Source organism: Pelophylax lessonae, assembly GCF_965119305.1.
Source record: "Pelophylax lessonae genome assembly, chromosome: 1".
In the NCBI taxonomy this organism is placed as follows: Eukaryota; Metazoa; Chordata; class Amphibia; order Anura; family Ranidae; genus Pelophylax; species Pelophylax lessonae.
In genome coordinates this window covers 806,248,586-806,269,822 of record NC_138768.1, presented here as the reverse complement: position 1 = coordinate 806,269,822, position 21,237 = coordinate 806,248,586, and the positions used below count along the sequence as shown (strand labels likewise).

Here is a 21,237-nt window from a genome sequence, read left to right as displayed (position 1 = left end):
ATAAGCAGTAGAAAGAGAGAAGTGCTTATGCCGCTGTACAGAACACTGGTGAGACCTCACTTGGAGTATTGTGCGCAGTACTGGAGGCCATATCTCCAGAAGGATATAGATACTCTAGAGAGAGTTCAGAGAAGAGCTACTAAACTAGTACATGGATTGCAGGAAAAAACTTACCAGGAAAGGTTAAAGGACCTTAACATGTATAGCTTGGAAGAAAGAAGAGACAGAGGGGATATGATAGAAACTTTTAAATACATAAAGGGAATCAACTCGGTAAAGGAGGAGAGCATATTTAAAAGAAGAAAAACTACCACAAGAGGACACAGTTTTAAATTAGAGGGGCAAAGGTTTAAAAGTAATATGAGGAAGTATTACTTTACTGAGAGATTAGTGGATGCATGGAATAACCTTCCTGCAGAAGTGGTAGCTGCAAATACAGTGAAGGAGTTTAAGCATGCATGGGATAGGCATAAGGCTATCCTTCATATAAGATAGGGCCAGGGACTATTCATAGGATTCAGATATATTGGGCAGACTAGATGGGCCAAATGGTTCTTATCTGCCGACACATTCTATGTTTCTCCCTCATGGACATCCTGTGATCTTCAGCTCTGTAAAACTTCTATCAGCCTTTCTTTCTAGCTATGCCAAGACATACAAACAAAGCTGGAAATATACATATTTTATTTGAAGAAAGTGACATATAATATTGAGACCAGGGTGAGGGGGAAGAGTTTCCAATGAGGGAGTGAGGGCAACAAAATGGTGGCCTCCAGCAGGAAGAAACAGGAGTAATGCTTGAGGCAATTTACAGCATGCACTCATTTTAGTAGCATAATTCAAGTGTGATGTATTACCCTTTTTTAACCAGTTCCGTACCGCCCATCGCATATATACTGCAGGGCGGCCTGGCTGCAGAAAATCACACACATCGACGTGGTTTCGTGCACGAGATATAGGGGGCACTTGCGCCGCCGGAGTGCCACTCCCGCTGTGATTAGACACATCGGGAGCCAATTAGCTGGTCTGGCGATTGTTCGGAGGAATGACAGAATGGCCCTCTACCTATGTAAACAAGGCAGACTGCTGTTCTGTCAGGGAGTAAAAGAGAGATCTTGTGTTGCAGCTAAGCTGCAACACATCTTTTTTCCCTTTAGTGCATCCACTCCCCCCCCCCCCCCCCCCCGGTTTTAAAGCACTCCCTAGGAGCACACTTAACCCCTTGAGTGCCCCTGGTGTTAACCCCTTCCCTACCAGTGTCATTTATACAGTAACAGTGCATTTTTTTTTTAGCACTGATCACTGTTTTGGACACAAGTACCCAAAAAGTGTCACCTGGTGTCAGATTTGTCTGCCGCAATGTCGCAGTCCCGCTAAAAATCGCTGATCGCCGCCATTACTAGTAATAAGAAAAAAATAAAATAAAAGTCCATAAATATATCCCATAGTTTTTAGACGCTATAACTTTTGCACAAACCAATCAATATACACTTATTCTGATTTTTTTTCTTACCAAATATATGTAGCAGAATACATATTGGCCTAAACTGATGAAAAAATTAGATTTTTAATTTTTTTTATTGGATATGTTTTAAGAGCAAAAATTAAAAAAAATATATATATTTTTTGTTTATAGAGCAAAAAATAAAACCGCAGAGGTGATCAAATACCACTAAAAGAAAGCTCTATTTGTTGAGGGGGAAAAAAAAAAACACATTTTTTTTTTTGGGTACAGCTCTGCACGACCGCACAATTGTCAGTTAAAGCAATGTAGTGCTGCATTTAAAAAAACGGCCTGGTCAGGAAGGGGGTAAAACCTGGAGCTGAAGTGGTTAAAGCACATTAATTGTAATTAAACTGTTCTGGGTAAAGTTTCTGCTTTAAGTGTCACTTTTAAAACCCAATGTAAAGTTAGCCAGGCTTCCACAAAAAAATATCTATTTCCTTAAGTGGGGTACACACTAGTAGAAAATCTGCCGAAAAATTCCCGTCCGAGGTAAAATTGTATGATTTTCGCCTAGTGTGTACACAACTTTCAGCAGCCGATGCCGATATTTTCAACGAAATAAAAACGGAGAGACAAACGCCAAAGTTTTTATCGTCTGTCCCCAGACGACCAATTTTCGTTTGTGTATGCAGTACGTCCGTGAAAAATCGGATATGAAAGACCACGCATGATCTGAAGTTGCTGACAACCCAGAAGTCTAGGAACAAATGTCCCCAAAAAAAAAAAAAATTGGACGAGAAATTTTGTGAACATTTATGCACTGTCAACTAAAAATGGTAATGAACGCTGAGCAAGAGAGAGAAAAATCGGAGGATATGTCTGCTCATTATGCTTTTAAATGAGGACAACACATTTTGAACCAGTTCTGGGAGAGTGATCACTCTTTTTGTTCCTTTAGGCCCTGTTCACACCGGAGTGTTTTTCAGCTCATAAAACGCTCATCTCTGAAGTCTCAAAACTCCCAACAAACAAAATCCCATTCATTTCAATGGTCCCTGTTCACATATGATTGTTTTGTCGCCTGAAACAAAATGCCTGAAGCTCAAAGTACATGAGCTTCTTTTTTGGCAGATTACAAGCATTTTTTTAGAGGTCAATGCTGAAAAAAACGCCTGAAAATGATACGCTCAGGTTTTAATGGAGTGAAAAAGATGTTTAAAAATGAATTGTGAAGTGATGGTTTTAAACCTGCTCTAATTGTGCTGTGTTATATTGGTATGGCAGCTAATTCTGTCTCCTCATGTTTAAAGGTACGCACCCTGGCCAGTGCAGGAGGTCCAGACAACTTAGTACTACTAGACCCCACCAAATACAAGAAATCCCGAGCACCTGAGTCACCATCTGGGGAAGGAGTGACACACCCAAAGTGGCTTGTTGGAGAGCAGGAGTTTGAAGCCCTCATGAGAATGCTGGATAACCTGGTAGGATGATGCTGTAGTGATTTTTAATTATTTTGTTTACAATGTAACTGTCGACCAGGCAGCTTTTATTTTCTAGGGGTGCCACATCCCATTCATTTTAATCTTTGTACAATAAACTTTTATGCATTTTATTTGTGAATAATTTTGTTGGTGCCTTCAAATTCCCATTCCTCATTTATCCTTTAGATTTGTGAGAGTTTATAATGCTTTTAAAGGTCTGATAAATCTAGCTGCTTTAGTACAGATTGTAGTAATAACCTTTTGACCACATTGAGACTAGAAACCAAATAACTACGTTACTATAGTAAAGTAAGAACTGAGAAGGGAAAGGTTGTATTTAGAAGCCAGGGTTAGGTTTGACAGTTAAAAAAATATTTAACCGCTGGAACTTCAGAATGTGATCAGCAATGTACTGCTTACCAAGGTTTTACTTGTTTTTTACTGATATTGACAAAGCAGATTGATTTTTTTCCAAAACAAATGAAATTGTCAAATTGTAGGTGTCTTTGTGTTAGGCCCTTTACACACAGGGCAGGCTCTGTTGGAGTCTGCCTGCTCAGTGGGGAGTCTGTCCACTGATCCCCGCTGAGCAGGCGGATGGCTGGTCCGTATCCCCTCTGCTGATGCAGAGTGGACACAGACACAGCCCGCTCTCCTCCATCGGTTTAAACCCGACCGCCATCTGTTTTTTAGCAGATAGGATTCGATGTTGGCGTGTCCATTGACACCCTCCGCTTCATAGAGGAGGCCGCACTGGTGGGCATTGATTGGCGATTTCCCTTTCACACAAGCCGGTTATCGGTTTGCCTCTCCTCACGCTGTCATCGTGAGGAAAGGAATGCTGATAACCATCTTGTGTTTACATCGTCAGCTGTCATTAAACACAGCTGATCATGTGGTTAAGAGCCCCTGTGATTTGGCCCTTTACCCCAATCTGTGATCAGCTGTGTCCTAAGGACACAGCGATCGTATATCACGCCACAGTAGGCGCGATCATGGGAGGACGTCATATGACACCCTCCCAGAACTAGACTACCATGCTGTAGTTGTCACTCTGCTATAGCTTGGTCAAGAAGTGGTTAAAGGGAAAGGCGCCCAGTGCGCATGTCCTCCAAATCTTTCGAGTGTTTAGTCACCTGAAGGGACAAGCCTATAACCCAGGGTCAATGAGTGCCACGCCTGTCTTGTACTGTACTCCAAGACATGGAATTTACAGGCAAGTCAAAATACCTCTTTTGGTCTAGCTGTACTTCTAAGGTTTTAGTATTTTCTTTAGAGTTCCTTCGACAATATTCTCAGCTGGAGATGCCTGTTGCACCCTTCTATACATGAGATCATTTTTAGGATCAGGTGATTAGCTTCTCATATTATTACCCTATAGCAGGCATTGTACTTGAGTGTTTTTTTTTTTTTTTATTGGTACTGAAACAACTACTACACACTTCTTAGAGATACCATACAAAAGGAACTCCAAATAAAAATTAACCTGTTGTTTTTTTTTTCTCCCCCCCAAAGGGTTATAGAACTGGCTACCCCTATCGATGTCCTGCTCTGCGAGACAAGGCCAAAAAGTTCAGTGATGTAGAGATCCCTGCCAGCGTCACTGGCTACTCCTTTGGCAGTGAAGGTGACTCAGGCACGTGTTCCCCTCTCAGACACAGTTTTCAGAAACAGCAGCGGGAGAAGACAAAATGGCTGAACTCTGGTAGAGCCGATGAGGCCTCAGATGAAGGGCAGAACGGAGGCAGCCCCAAGTCGAAGACTAAGGTGTGGACGAACATTACACACGATCACGTGAAACCCTTGCTGCAGTCTCTCTCGTCCGGTGTCTGCGTGCCAAGCTGTATAACCAACTGCTTGGTCTGTGCCTACCTTACTGTTCATAGTTGATATAGAGCGACCTGAGGTGGCTGGCACTTGGAAGCTTTGGGAATACTACCAAGTGCCCTCCTCCGTCTTCTGGGCCTCATGGCTTCCTTCCTCCCTTACAATTGAGAATCTGTAGATTAAACCGTTTACTCTTCTTGAAACTGCTTAAGACTCTTGAAAAACTGCTTTCTTTCTCTGTTTCTTTACATTCTCTTTCATAGAGTAATTCAGTACTAACTTTCTTTCAATTGGTTGAAGAAAACAAAAGCATGTACTGCAGTAATGAACTTCTTAAGCAGTTTACTAATCTTGCTTTCCTAATCGTTTTCTTCTATCCTCCTCCTCTGCTATATGTGGATGAGTACGTTTCCCAAAGCTTTCAAGCCTATTTTGCCAGCCTCCTGCTGCATGAATTGTTGCATGCCAGTAGATGGCCATATTTGATGATTAATGGTAAAAGCTGGGTGCGGCATAACTAAAGTGTAACCCAGGCCCTCAGCCGGCACTTACCGATAGATACTGCTGTAAGAAAACTTCAAACCCTCACTGTGTCTGTCTGTCCGTAGAAAGTTTGTCCAGTGTCATCCAAATAGCAATTCAGAAACTGTATGGAACATTTACTTGATCCTTGGATGTTTAGGCAATATTAGCTAGTAGGTTGTAGAAGAGATTCCTGGAGTAGTTCTAAGATCATAGCTTGCCGGTGTGTGTTCATGTGTTTGTCAGACTTTAGCTTCCTTGGTTTTTGAAGCTTTTCAGCTAGTGAGGAATGTGATTTGTTTGCTCTATGCTTCTGCTTTTAGCTTTGCATTTATAATTTCAGGTTGATTTTGATTATGAAAGGGTAAGTCCACCTACAAATCAAGAGCAGAGGTTTTGTCGCTGCAGTTCTGAGAAAGTTAACTAAGCAATAAATGCTTTACCTCTACAGAACCTGCCAGATACTGAAATATCAGTTTAGGGGGACTGATCCTTAAGAGCTCTTCTGTAATAATAATTTAAAAAAGAGAAAAGGCTTGGGCCTCCTGCACATGAACAGTTTGGGGCTTCAGATCTGTTGTAGCCCAAAATCCCGGTGTTCCGTGAAAAAAACCATACCCGTGAGAAAACCATACCCTTGTCACTTCCGGAGGGTATGGATTTCTCACGGTACTTTAACTTGCGGCGCTTACATTATAACAGCTCCCCTGCATCATGCCTCATGTCCGCTCCTTCCCCTGTCACTTCCCTGATCTCCGTTAATAAATATAAAAGCGGATCACGGAGCACAGGTACACCCGCCGCCGCTTTTATATTTATTAGGGGAGATCAGGGAAGTGACAGGGAGAGGAGATGATTGATGTTGCAGCAGAACTGTTTTAATGTTACCGCCGCAAGTATTAGTGCCGTTAACATATCATACTCTCCGAGCATGCGCACTTGCTAACTTCTTTCTTGTTCAATCACGTCTGCGGGGCTCTGAGCATGCGCACTGCTGCGCTGCTCTGCTGTTTCAGACCGGAAGTGACGAGGGGTATGGTTTCTTCACGGGGTATGGTTTTTTAACGTTACACCGGCATTATTCCCTACCTAGGGAGCTGCAGGCACATACAGCTGGCCTTAGAAGTAAATGACTTTGGCCATATGCCACCTGAAGCTCCCAGGGCACAGAAAAACTGTCAGGATTTTATGCTACAGCAGATTTTAGAGTAAAGCTATATGCAAAACCTTTTTTTTTTTTTTCACCATGCAGGGTTTATTTATGAAGTGAGAGAAAATTCCTGTAAATTAGGGGAATCTCTCTGGGACTCCAGGCCACCAGAACTAGTGTCTCCATTGGAGGCTTTCCCCTCTCTTTTTTTTTTTTTTTTTTTTTTTTGGGACAATCCAAAATTTGGGATTTTCTTTTACTTTTACTTTCACTTTCAATGATAATGGTAAACAAGACTAATATAGAGGGGGAATCCTCTTCCTAACGAGGGCACAGATCGCAATAAAAACTGACAGGTGTTCTAATACATCTCCCCACTATCCAAAACCAGAAAACAAATTTTGCTGTTAGGCCCGGTCCACACTGCCAAGACTTCAAAGTTGAAATCCTAGCGTGACTTCAGCACGACTTGCATACGACTTCTTTAACAGAAGCCAATGCAAATCATGCCGAAGTCACACCAAAAGCAGTGCAGGAAAATGTTTCTAAGGCTGGCCATACACGATACAATTTTCTGAACAATTTTCTTGAAATTTACCTTCAACTATGTAGTACAAAGGCCTGCCTAATTGGATACAAGTGAAGGTGGTGTTTAGCTTTGACCTCATATTATGTGGTTTGTGGTAAATCTAACAGAAAATTTGTACAACAAATGTTGAACATGTATGGCCAGCCTAAGTCGGAGCGACTCCATTGCACTTAATGGGACGTGACTTTTCTTGCTTCCAAAGTCGGAGCGCATGTTGCATCAGTGTGAACTGGGCCTTAGTTCTACTTTAAGCATCAAACTGTCCATTTGCATGAGGTCTTTTGTTGTATTATGTAATTTAAAGGGTCTGTCCACCCACAAATTTGAGTTGATTTTGTTTGAATTTCCTGATTACAATTCTATATTCCCTGGTACTCCAGTACTAATGAAATATGTCATAATGCTGCATACTGAGGGGTCTGTTTTGGTGTGTGTTTTTGTTTATTTTTTAATGCCTGTCTTACGTTTTTGCACTAACTTCAGTGTGATATAGCTCTGTAGGGAGACCTCCACACTGCTTCAGCAGGATGTGTCTGCTTTATTGGGCTAACCTATACAAATCATTTAATCTAAGGTGAATTATAAAGTTTTCCTCGCTTTTTCATCTAATAGTACCTGTGCATAGTGTCTGTTGTAAACTTTCTTGCCATCCCTAGATAGAAGCTGCAGAAATGCAGACTGAAAATTGGACTTTTAACTAGGGATCGACCGATTACTGGTGGGGCCAATTATCGGAGGCTGATTATTCTTTCTTTTTTTTTTTTTTTTTTTTAAGTATCTGCCACAAACTTGCCGTTATGGCCGATATTGCTTCAAGTGGTTGTACGTGTAGCTACATACATCACCCCAGTACTTGGTGTACAGAATCGACTTTGATTGGGTCTCCGATGTAGTAACCCAATTATTACATCACTTCTGGTTACTGGAGTCTTAAAGGCGCTAGATTGTGACTCTAAAGCCACATGTGTGACTCTGTAGTCACGTGAGATGCACAGATAAGAAAAAGGAAGAAATTAACAGCTTAGAGGGGAACTGAAACTTGAGCATGATCTGTAGATGCGGCAACGGCTGGCATACACAATCTCAGGCTACAGTGGGGACACAGAAAAGGAGGGAGGGACAGTAAAGAGCAGGATCAAGCAGGTTTTTAGCAATCTACAGAAAATGAATGCTCTAGCGGCACACAATGCAGTATAGCATGACCGTTTTATAATGATTTGGGTTTATTGACACTTTAATGCTCTTTAATTTAATTAAAAAAAGACGTAATTACAATTAATGGAGAATGAAGAAAGCTGAAGTCAAAGTTGAGCAAGTTTTTATAGCTGCTACCTAGGGGTTTTTCGAATGCTGTGACATGAAAGAGAGAGGGCGATACAGATCTTACAACAGCCTCAGTGCACAGGTATGGTTAGCTTGGATAGCAAGAGAAATGGCATGGGTCACTGATTGTGTGCGAGCATCTGTCTATGGTTGGCCATGTGCAGTCCAGAAAATAGATCCATTTGTGTCTAGTCTTAACAACTTCTTTGTGAAAACATGTCCACAGTAACATTTTTTTGCAGAGGTCTTAGCACAGACATCACAAAGTAACCTCAGAGTTCAAACTGTGCGTCTTATTTATTGGTCTGTCTGTTTGTACCCTTTTATACAATCATAACGTAAGATCCAGTAATAATTTTGTGAAGATCACAAGTGAGTATAAACAAACTCATTAATCATCATTACTTTCCTTTTGGATCCAGAACTGCAGTTTTTTCCTTTTCTACTCCTTTTTTTGCTTTTTTTCTGTTTTGGAATGGTGTGGCTCCACAGCAATACTCAACAATTTATTTTCCTTATCAATGAATCTCATTTTATTCATTTTAACCCTGATGTACATAATCCCCCTAGATTTTCCTGTTTATGTAGCTGTAAGATTCTGATCATTTGTAAGGCTCTTTCCTTTTGATTGTGCTGTCTCTACTGACAATCACCACCCACTATCTAGTGAAGACCCTATTGTTGACTAGTGAAAGGGCAAGGCCCAACTATGAGGTTGGAGAAAAAAAGGCCTCCATTACAGCGTGACAATGTACTCGGGTACAAACCTACAAGCTGCCAAAAGATGATTGGTAGCTTAAACACTTGCACTCAGCTTTGGGTATCTTCATTTAATGTTGGCTGATAAACTTTGGAAACCCTAAAAGGTTTTTCTTTAACCACTTGACATCCCAGGAGATTTACCCCCCCCCCTTATGAAAAGGCTGCTTTTTGCCATATGGCACTGCGTTGCTTTCACTGACAATTGTGCAATCGTGCAACGCTGTATTTAAATAAAATGTCCTTTTCCTTTCCCTACCAATAGAGGTTTCTTTTGGTGGTAAAAACGAAAAAAGACAGACAATTAAAAAAAACAATATTTTTCACTTTCTGCTATAAAACCTATATCTAATAAAATTAAAAAAATCGAATTTCTTCATAAATTAGGCCAATATGTATTCTGCTGCATGTTTTTGGTAAAAAAAACATCCCAATAGGCGTATATTGATTGGTTTTTGCCAATGTTATAGCATCTACAAACTATGGGATATATACTGGCATTTTTATTTTTTTATTATAGTAATGGCGTCGACCTATAGCGGGACTGTGATTATTGCGGCGGACAATTGGACACTAACACTTTTGAAACTTTGCGGGAACCAGTGACACTAATATAGTGATCAGTGCCTAAAATATGCACTGTCACTGTACTAATGACACTGGAAGGGGATAAACATCTAGGGCGATCAAAAGATTAACTATGTGCCTAGCCAGTGTTTATGTTTTTCTACGTGTGCTGCTTTTACTAGGGGAAGAAATGGATTTTAGTTACTGCTTTGCAGGAACACAATCCATCCCTCCCCCTGTCAGAAAGGAACTCTGCCTTGTTTATTATTATTATTATATAGGATTTGTATAGCGCCAACAGTTTGCCCTGCGTTTTACAACATTATAGCAGACAGTACAGTTACAATACAATTCAATACAGAAGTAATCAAAGGTTACATATGCAGAGCTTCGTTCTAAAGTCTCTGCCTGAAAATCGGCGAGTGCTGGTAGACATCGAGTGCCCGGCACCTGCAGATTGGCTTCTGCTGGGAATTATCACAGCAGAAGCAGGCCTGCACGTGCCCCTCTGCAGGTGGAAGTGCAGGATCACGTATGTGTGTATGTATATGTATGTGTGTATGTGTGTATATGTGTATGTGTATATATATATATATATATATATATATATATATATATATATATATATATTTTCATTGAATGACTGCCACCGCACACAAATCGGGGAAAAAAAATGGGCCGGGTGCACAGCAGAGACTGCAGTGCATATAAACCAAAAAAAGAAAACAGCACTCACGGGTCTTGAAAGGTAAATGCACAACAGTGGTTTTAATCCAACGTCTCAACGAGGCACAATCTTCTCTTTCTCAGGATATATATATATATATATTGTGTGTGTGTGTGTGTGTGTATGTGTATATATATATATATATATATATATATATATATATATATATTACACACACACACACACACGATCCGACGCACAAATGTTGCCCTGTAGCAGTAAAACTTCTATAGGGTGGTCCGTGTGGAATGCCTGCAAAAACTGTGTTTTGTTCTTGGATAGCCACTTCCAGACCGCCCGCCACAGTTTTAAGTTGCTACTTTGACATTAAATACCAGTTATGGCAGCAGATAGATATTGTCTTAGAGGGAGGGCAGTTGTCTTTCACATAAAAGTGGTCCCAGCAGCGGATTTGCCGCGGGATTGCTTTTATGGGCGGCGGGAGAGGTGCTCCTGCCGCTTCTTGGTGGTTTTCCCCACTTACCGGAGCTATCAGTAGCAGGGAAAACTATCCGGGCCTTTCAGATTCTACGCAGGAAGTCTAGTGAGGGCAAGATGGCCCCACTTGTCTCTGTGGCCTTGGAGGACCGGAGGAACGCCATACATTCCTCCCAAAGGCCTTAAAGGGCCTATTTTTTTTTTTAATGCTGATGAGTGTAGATGTGAGATCTGAGGTTTTATTTGACCCAGATCTCACATTAGAGGACCTTATTTCTATTACAAGGGATGTTTACATTCCTTGTAATAGAAATAAAAGTGATCCAAAAAAGTGTTTAAAGGGAGTGTAAAAATAAAAGGTAAAATGAATAAGGAAAAAATAAAAATTTAAAAGCGCCCCGTCCCTCCGACGCAGAAGCGAATGCATATGCAAGTCGCTCTCACATATGTAGAGCAAGGGAAATCATTCTAGCCCTAGACCCCTTCTGTAGCTCTAAACAGGTAACCTGTAGCCATTTTTAAGGCGTCGCCTATGGAGATTTTTAAGTACCAATGTTTGTGGCCATTCCACAAGCGTGCGAAATTTTGAAGCAGGATGTGTTGGGTATCTATTTACTCAGCGTTTCATTATCTTTCACATTATAGAAAAAAATTGGGCTAACTTTACTGATTTCTTATTTTTTAATTCAAAAACTTGTATTTTTTCGCAAAACAATTGCCTTTCTTAGGCCTCTGCGCAAATACGGTGTGACATAAAGTATTGCAATGATCTCGATTTTGTTCCCTAGGGTCTCTTCTAAAAAAAATAAAGAAAAAAAAAAAATCTATATCATATATATATATATATATATATATCTCTCTTTGGGAGGTTCTAAGTAATTTTCTAGCAAGAAATACTGATTTTAACTTGTAAACAGCAAGTGTCAGAAATAGGCCTGGTCCCCAAGTGGTTAAATTAGGGAACGGTTAAAACTTTGCTCTGGCTGTATTCTTTGCCTGTGTTAGAACCTGTCAGATATTGCAGTCTGTGTCACCATTGGGTACATTTTCCTTCTCTTCATGGCACAAGACAAGAGGCAAAGTCCCAAATAGCATCTCAGACTGCAACAAAAACCTGACAGAGGTTCTAACCATTTCCCTTAACCCTGCTGCTCTTTCCAAAACCTAAAAATATTTTGTCTGGAGTTCCACTTTAAATTGCACCTGTTCTTCAGGCCATGAACATTACATTTTGTACATATTTTAGGCAAGTAGTACGAGGGCTTTAAAAACAAGCCCTCCCTCACCTCACTGCTTTTAAAGTGATAGTGAAGCCTTCTGGCTTCACAGCCTATTTCCTACGGCGCATGTGCAAGCCGCGCTGTGCCTTGTGGATGGTCCCGCAGTCTTCTGGAACCTGCCTGTGTCCCAAAAGGTTGGGGGGGGGCGGGGGGAGAGGATGAGGTGGCTAAAACTCCGGTTTAGATCGCCGCGGCAATCTGACCCGGAACTGGGAGCAGGTACCTGTCCAATCCACCCCCTCCCCCTCAAAAAAAGTGCCAAATGTGGCAATGCGGGTGCAAACATGCAGAACTTCCCATTTTTGTTCTACTTTAAATGCTCAAACCTACTTTGGACCTATTTCAGCAGGTGACCACAAGACTTGCTCTGTGTACAGGCTCATTCGTGTTTTTAGAGATTGCTTTCCACAGTTTCACCTGGTCCCCTTATTACTGGACCAACTTTCTGGTTTCCGAGATGGCTGCATGGAATTTAGGTTCCTATGGAGCCATCCTGTCGTGCGTGCTCCGAGGAAATGCCTGAGATTGAAAGCAGGTGTAAATTTAGGGATTAGTCGGGAGACAATTTGGTCATTGATTGGACCTTACAGCCTGATATTAGGCTGACATTTTTGCCAAGACAGGAAGAGATCAAAAGTAATCAAGAGTACATACACATAGGTGGGAGGTAAGGCTTTGCTGTTATAACAGCTGAAGAATGGAAATTCTAATTCCTAAAAATGCCCAACTCCCGACTGCTTTTCTTTTATGGTTTTGCTTTTCTTTTATGGTTTTGCTTTTATTCACGGAGTGTCTGTACACCTGCCCTGAATATAATAGAAACTGAAAAATACAAATAGGAATTACATTTGGGGCTTGTGTACATGGGCATTTAAGATCTATTTACAAAGCTTTTGACATGCATTCACGTTAATTTGTGTGGAGGAATAAAAGCAAAGCACCAACTGACCCTTAAAAACGTAGTTCACCTTTACCATTTACGTACCTCATGAAGCCTGATTAAAAAAACTCCCAGAGATGGCAAGTTTCTGTCCTGCCTTGCTGCTAGGAAGTTGCTAAGACATTGCCAACTGTTGTTGTTGTTCACAGCCGCCTCTCAAAGCCTGAGCTCAGAGCTACTACATCAGGGGAGAGAATTCCTGGGTAGTGGTTTGAATCGGAGAAAGAGCTCACTCCTGTGATGGCGGAAGTGAACAGTAACAGCTGGGAGTGTCTTACCAACCTCCTATCAAGAAATAATAGTAAAAAAAAAAAATAATAAAATAGTCCCTGATTCAAACACCGCCTCCCCCCGAGTAGTACAGTGTCACTATGGTGACTGGTATACTGTTGAGGTTACATTTTTTAAACCTACCTGTTCTAGAACATGGTAATGTTCCATTGTGTGTATAATAGCAGGCACTTTCAGTTTTCTGCATGTTGGTTTACCTTTATGGTTGAGCTTCATCAATTCATGGGTGTTCCAGTATGCAATAATTGACCGATTTATTGGGTCGAAAGCCAGTCCCTGCCCCTTCTGTGCTTTACCATCACCTAGTGATTCTCCCCCGTAAAGTGAGGGACAGGAGCAGGTGAGGCCAGGCTCTGCAATTCGGGAGCTGATTGCAGTTTGCTTTCCAGAACTCCCCGGGATTTGGGGTCTCCCAGGGTGCTCAAAAGTAAACTGATGTACATGTCCCTGGAGGGGCTTGCTGTTGCATACCAGTGTTGCTTTATCAAGTTTCTATCATGACTTTACATTAGATGCAGCATACTCTGCAGCCCACACCATGTTTCCTAGTTATAATGTACTCCCAGTGACTGTGGGTATTTGGATTTTACTATGATCAGCAGAAATGCGTTTTAAGTATTTTGCATCTCCGGCAATTTCTTTACCAGGCTATAGCACAGCCAAAAATAGCCTCCTCCTGTCCAATTAATTATGGGCCTTATTTTTCATTGACTATAGCAACATAAGTGTGATCAGGAAGTCTGCTGTGTAGCAGAATCCTAAATCAGACAGATCAAGCTGAGAAAGTGCCATGGAAAAGTTATATTTACACAACAACTGCCTTTCTGTCACCAGGAATTAGAATGCATCATTAAAAATATAGATTTTTCCCCTACACAGATAAAAACATAAAACAATGGGAAAAAGTCATTAAACCCCTAAAAATATACCGTTAGAATATAGTTGTCTTATATACAGAGATAAGCAGTTGTATTCCATAAAGCGTGAGATACAAGTGCAGCGCTACCCAGGAAGCTGAATGTAGAATTCTAACATGTACCTTAAACCAGTGCCAGGTAACAGGCCAGGTTTGCAAGATAACTAAATTACATCACGGGTGATCTCATTGGCTGCTCAGTTATTGCAGTATTCTAGTCTGCATCTCCCCAAGGTAATACTTAAAATCTGGCCTGTTAGTGGGCCCCGAGGACCGGAGTTGAGGACCACTGCCTTAAACCACCAACCGAGGGGATCCAGAGATTTCACTGATCATTCTGTCTTCCATTGACTGCTGCTGCTTTTTATTTTAGATTTTCTTTCCTTCCCTGAACTTCCATTCCCTCCATCTGCTCTTATTTATTTAGGTGCCAAAGCAAATCCTTTTTGATAAATTTTCAGTTGCTCTGATTTGGCTGTATTTTTTCCTGTGGAAGATGAAGTATCCCATGCTGTTTTTTTGTAGCTTCTTTGATGTTTTTTTTCTATGCAAACTTTGGTGATGCCCACTCGCTAAACACAATCATGGTACTGGGCCCTTTTGAATCATGGAGGCCCTGTGAGATAATGAGTTTCACTATCTCCCAGGACCATCTGTGTGAAAGGGTCAGAATCTGGTGAGTGACTTTGTATTGTGTTCTGCAGCCTGATCATTTTTTATGCTTCTCATTTTGTCTTACTTTCCTTAATAGGGGAATGAACTGATGAACTGCTTAGAACTGGTTGGGTAATGCTATAATTTTAAGTGAACCGTAACATTCCTGGAAGGATGTTTTCAGGTTTAGATTTACAAAAACATTTTACATAAATATGAACACACCTGTTTGGCACCTTTTATTCCTTTGTTTCCCAGAAACAGTCTTGGCTCGGTAAAGCAATACATGGATCGAAATATGGACGATTCAGCAGGGACCAGATGAATTTCAACTCATGTATAGGCAGGCTGATTGTACCCAAGTTGATCAATCGATCAACTTGTGTACAACCAATATTTAGGATTTTTCTACATACAGTTACTGCCAGCCAGCAATGCTCCCTGCATCCCTCGCTGAAAGAAAACAATAGTGCAGCGGGAGGCATCTACTGTTGGAGGAATTGAGCAATTTATTTTTTCCTTCCACCTGCGATGGAAGGAAAGAAAATTGTATCCTCTATGGCCAATTCACACAATGTCTGGTGATAGACTTTTTCCTGCTAGTAAAACGTCACTGCAGGGACACACATGAGACTATTGTTTCTTGTGTGTCCCATTCACACTGCAACACAGCCTAGCACTATGCTAAAATGCAGACATGCTGCATGTTATAACAGCGCAGGACCCCGACACGCACTGCAGTGTCTGTGAATGAAGTGTACGTTTTGTACATTCAAATACAGATAAAAAAGGAGCAGTGCAATGCAAAATATCAGGCACCACACTGCCCCCTAGTGCAGCTGGAGTGGTGAATTGCTCCTGCCATTCTGCGTTGCAAAATGAATTGGCCCTAAATGTGAAACCACCTTAATGTGTGCTTGGTTAGATTAGGTCTCCAACTTAAGCTAGCCATACACGAACTGATTTCTCACTGAACAAGAGCAAACTAATGTATCTCCAATGCCAGCTATTGTATTCAGCCCCCGTAGGTGTCTGAATACCTGAACAGTGAGTGTGTCTCATTGGATGCAGTTACTGTTTGGTCAGCATCTTCCCACTCAACTCCTTACGTTTTTCAATTGAAGTTTTCTGAGCAAGGAGGTGCTTTCTGGACACCCATCACTCCAGTCAGCTGAAATTTGAGCTGTATGTGGCCAACTTTTTTAAAGTCTATGTAAACCCTATTCATGAAATTTGACCTGGAAACATATCTGTAGTGTTTACTTATCTCTTTTGAAAGCCCTAAGTCCCATGTCTTTCTACTGCTCCGTTCCTTTGTTATCAGCATGATAACTTCTGTACACGTTCTTTGACACAGGACATAAAAGCAGTTGGAAATTTGTGTTGGGTGGGTGCATAGAGAGATTAGCAGAGAGCTGGTCTATTTACAGCACAGCTCTGCATGTTTCTTCCTTCCTCTGCCTATGTGGAGAGGGGGGGTACCTTTCCTCCAATCATCTGTCACACAGTGTATGCCAAGACTTCACACCCAGTGCTGGAGCAGGAAGAAAAAATTCTAACATGATGTTCACTTTATAAACAGTGTAGAAAGCTGAAGACAGCAGATATACAAATAAAACCTATGTAGGGGGATTTGTTTCCTCTGTATATCATCGGAGGCCGTTCACTTCACTGGGTATGTGTGAGGGTTTACATCCACTTTTAAGTGCAAAAATGTGAATTAGAGAAGAATTCTTTTTACATAGTTACATTGGTCCAACATGGACCAATGTAACTGGGTGTATATACCATACCTGCCCAATATTTCTGGAAAGTAGACATCATTACTCCAGTGATTTCCACCTGCTTCTGGGTTGCGTGCTGAGCGGTTGGCCTGATGCATTGTGGACACAGGAGGTCTGTCACTTAGGCACCATTTAGGTAATGCTTTGCAGAATGAATGCAGAGCATTCTCTGATTGGACAAGGTGGAGATATATTTTACCACTTTAGCCTATCCCACCTTTGCCCAGCTTGTAACAAATATGTTATATTTTGCAGACCTCAGGTGCAAGAATACCCTTACCTGACGGCCGCAGCCTGCGCCGCGTTGCAGAATTTATATCCTTTATGGCTCTTCTCTTTTCCATACCAAGCATGTACTGACCTCTTTCAAGGAGAATATGGGGGGGGTCTTAAGACACCCTGTAGGCACTTCACAGATGGACCAACATATGTGCCTGCCAACGAGGGAGAGAAGCTTTGTGAGGGATATAAATGATAGCATGGCTCATGGCAACTCAAACATGTTTTATTAATGTGGAATGTGTTCCTTGTTAAATAACATTATTTTTATGAAGTCGTTATGGGTAAAGTTCCACTTTAGTTAAACATCTGCCTCTGAATTCTGTCAAATGTGGCATTTTTGTGATGAGGACCTGTTTTGGTAAAGGGTCTTTTTTTTTTTTTTTTTTTTTTTCAGTTATTGTGCACATTAAATAAACCATTACACGCTGCACTCACTACTTAATGATTCTCTTTAAGGTCCAAGAGCTTTCCACTTCACTGAGCCATTTACTAGGAAGCTTCCCCAAGCAGCTCAAGTAACAGCTAGTTGCGTACTCAGGAAGAAGGCATTTTTACTCAGTAGATTGAGTATTTACTAGCAGAGTTTAGTAGTAAGTGTAGGTCTGGCCTGTGCTGGATTAGTGATGGGGACTCGCCCGGTCCCCAGGGCTCAGAATGTGAGCACTCACCCAGCACTCACAGCCATCCAGCATAAATAACCGTTCATTCTGTTTCCTGTTTTGACAGTTCACTGGCCGTGCAAGTTTCCAGTTGTAGCATAATCATTGGTTCATTTCCCTAATAAACTTGTGAAATGCATGACTACACTGTATAAATGTGTCAGCACTGTGTAAATTCTAATCTGAACTAAATTTGCTCTTCATCTTGCAGTGGACTAAAGAGGATGGGCTGAGAACTGCCACCTCTACTGTCCCTAGTCTGTTTGTCCCACTGAACACAGATCCCAAGGAAGTGCAAGAGATGAGGAACAAGGTATATTGTTTACAAAGTTCTTTAATAATGTATTGCTTATGTAATAATTTTACATGTTTAAATATATGTCTCTATTTGTAAATTTAGCAGAATCATGCTTCCTCTTTAAAGTGGTTCTAAAGCCTCATGGTTTTTCACCTTAAAGTGGGAGTAAACTCCCATCTGACTTTTACCTATAGATAGGCCTATAATAAGGCTTACCTATAGGTACTGTAAATAAATGTGCACTGTTTAGGGGATATTTACTGTACATGCAGCCGATGACACCACCAGCGCATGCACTCTGAAGGAATGCTCACCTGGGCCGTTCTTCTGAGTTCTGTGCTGTGAATGGCGATGCGCGCGGGAGTCACGTCAATGCGGCTTCGGCCAGTCATTTAACCGAAGTACGTTAACCCGAAATGAAGACTGGGTGAAGATTGGGGTGCCTGCAGCTGTGACAGCAAGGCGCTGGAAGGCTTAGTTTTCAGGTAAGTTAATGTGTTAGTATGTAATGCATACTACCACATTATTACATTACCTTTCAGGGTAAAAAAAAAAAACACCCATCGGTTTATTACCACTTTTATGCAATCTATGCATTAAGGTGAAAAATCTTCTTTGCTGCAGCTCCCCTCCTTTTTCTTACCTGAGTCCGATCCGACCCATCAATGTGCATGATCGCAGGGGTTATGTCTCCTCATTGCTGCTGTCAATGAAATCCTGTGACACGGAAGCTGGGGGCAGGGCTGAATCCTGCTGTCTGGGTCAATGGAAGCCGCAGCAGGACTCGGGAGTGAGCGTGCACGGGTGCTCACAGGTAAAGCGCTTTCCTTGGGGGTACCTGATGAAGAGGAGGGACCTGGAGCGCTGGCATGGTACCAAAGAAAGAGGATCAGGGCTGCTCTGTGCAAAACGATTGCACAGAGCAGGTAAGTATAACATGTTTGTAATTTTTATTAAAAAAAGGAAAATTGAAGGTTTACAACCACTTACTGAAGTACCCTCATTCAGTATTAAGAGTTATTACAGGCAAATGGCTACATGCATTCTGAAGTTTATACCTCTATTCACTGTTATAGTCCCCATTCTCATTACAATCTAAACCAAACAATATTTGTACAGTAAATTGTGGATTTACCAAAACTTTGTAATATGAGGACCTTCCAAATTCATCCAGTCAGTGTGTATTCAATCAGGCAGGCCCTTACGTTACATAATTGTTGGTAGATCTAAATGAGATTGTAACATGTGCGTTACCGTGTTTTCACACTAGAACTTTTGGTGAGCACCCGGGTTCGATTGACGTCAGAATTTGGTTCTTTTTGATGATGTGAAACACTGTGGAACCGTACCCGAGTCCACTTAAAAAGGGTGGTCTGGGGTACGGTTCATGTGAACTCCAGTATGGTTCGCTTCTGATGAGAACACAATCGTACCAAAGCAAGCAATTCTATCCATTTTGGCACCTTCTCGTTTACAGTGGTTGCCAAGCAACATGAGTACGCTTCGGCTGCAGCTTGATGACACAAGTGTACCACGGTTCGGATACAAAAATCAAATGTGAACACAGTCCCATCAGGGGCAGGGGGAGGGGGGAGCAATCAAACTCAGGTTCGGACCAGGCAATCGTACAAAGTGTGAAAACACCCACTAAAGGGTTTTATATACAATCATCCACTGCTGACGGACATAAGGAGAGTTGCAACACGTTTCAGAGCCAGCAGGTCTGCTTCCTCTGCTGCTGGATATCCTTTAGACAAATCTAGAATTGAAGTGTCACATTGTAATATTGGAATCTAAAAGATGGGGTTTATTCCAAACATATATAACAAAAACTATCAGCGCAAAAAAATATCAATAGTGAATGGTGCAATAAACAAATGATATAAAGAACGGCTGCACACACTAAAAGTGTCTAAACCACACAATGTAAACTAAATAAACCAAAAAGTAGTGTTGCGCCAGTCATGTGCACACATAGTGTAATAAAACTCAAAATCAGTGTCCATACATGTTCCAATGTCCATACAATCAATCAAATAAACGGTGAATCCACGTGTCCAAAAGAATCTTGTGCAAAACTTAATAAGTGCTTTCGTGATTAGTGCAATCCCACCACCAGGTGAATTGGTCTCTCGCCTCCACTATAGACCCACTGCTGGGTCAATCACAGCGTTGTATATACACAGGGACCTTCAGATAGTAAAGGCTATGGATAGCCTATAACCTCCAGAGGGAATCTCACCGATAGACCTAAAAGGGGAACAAAGGAAGAGATCTAGTGCTCTCTGTATGGTTGCAGTAAACCGCTTTATTGAGTAAAAGGAATGGTACTCGCAAAGGTGGCGCTTCCAAAGCGCATAGCAATCAGCATAAACGGTATCTAGGAAGAGACAGCTTCCAGCACGCAGGCTCTGTCCCCTATACGCATGACGTCGAAGCCCAACCACAGGTGTTGACTTCCTCAGTAGGGGTGGAGACTGCATGGTGTGCTGCGCCTTAAATGGCCGGGCTGGATCCCCTTACATGAAGCTGATTGGATCTATTTACATATTGCCAGGGAGGAGGGTTTATTTGGTTTATTTATTCCAAACATGAATTATATATAAAAGCCAGTGGGCTTTATGGCTACGCTCCCTTTATCAAACACAAAATAGCACTAATAACTATAATTTAATTTCAATAATTATATACAGATTATGACACAGAGTATAGTATATTAAAAATGTAATAATTATGTTTTAGCAGAATATAGTTAGGTGATATTTTTAGGATGTGGGAGTCCTGTCAGAACACAAGGGCACAGCAGGGGAGATCACCGCACCAACATCACTTGTGTTGGTACAATGATCTGTCAGGTTTTTTCGTTCAGCCCGCTTAAGGGCTTATGTGTTAAGGGTTTTTTTTTTTCCTCCCTTATCAGTTTTAACAGATTTAGCTTTAACATAAAAGTCTATGGTAATGTAAAAACCACATGAAGCAGGTTAAATGCAGGTGGGGTTTACTTGTCAATGAATTCTAATTGATACCTGAAACGTCTCAAACTTGTGTTATCAACACAAACCCCAAGATTGGTGACTTCTAGTCTTTGCCCTACTAATGAGCTGCAGCTGCGGAATTATCTTTAGGATACAATTCTTTGGATGCTTGGTCCCCCGCTGTGCTCTGTGGCTCCACCTGCCAGCCTATGTGCTACTACTGTGTTTTATGTGTCAGATGCTGAAGATACATTTTGGATTGTAGTGAAAGCAAATCAAATGCAGCTGCCTGCAGAATTTTGCATTTAAACAAATGTTCTTTCAAATC

At 41.4% G+C, this 21,237-nt stretch overlaps 1 protein-coding gene across 10 annotated transcripts in view; it reads left to right on the top strand.

Annotated features, from left to right (window-relative positions):
* ADD1 (adducin 1) overlaps positions 1-21,237 on the top strand; it is a gene marked incomplete at its 3' end in the record, with an annotated part of 148,223 nt that overhangs the window by 102,052 nt on the left and 24,934 nt on the right. For 7 of the 10 annotated variants that reach the window (XM_082259471.1, XM_082259474.1, XM_082259475.1 and 4 more), the window contains exons 9-11: positions 2,758-2,928; positions 4,444-4,788; positions 17,848-17,949. In XM_082259471.1, the coding sequence (XP_082115597.1) occupies positions 2,758-2,928; positions 4,444-4,788; positions 17,848-17,949 (618 nt within the window). The remainder of the gene's footprint in view (positions 1-2,757; positions 2,929-4,443; positions 4,789-17,847; positions 17,950-21,237) is intronic. The other 3 variants (XM_082259473.1, XM_082259476.1, XM_082259472.1) reach the window with 1 other exon arrangement.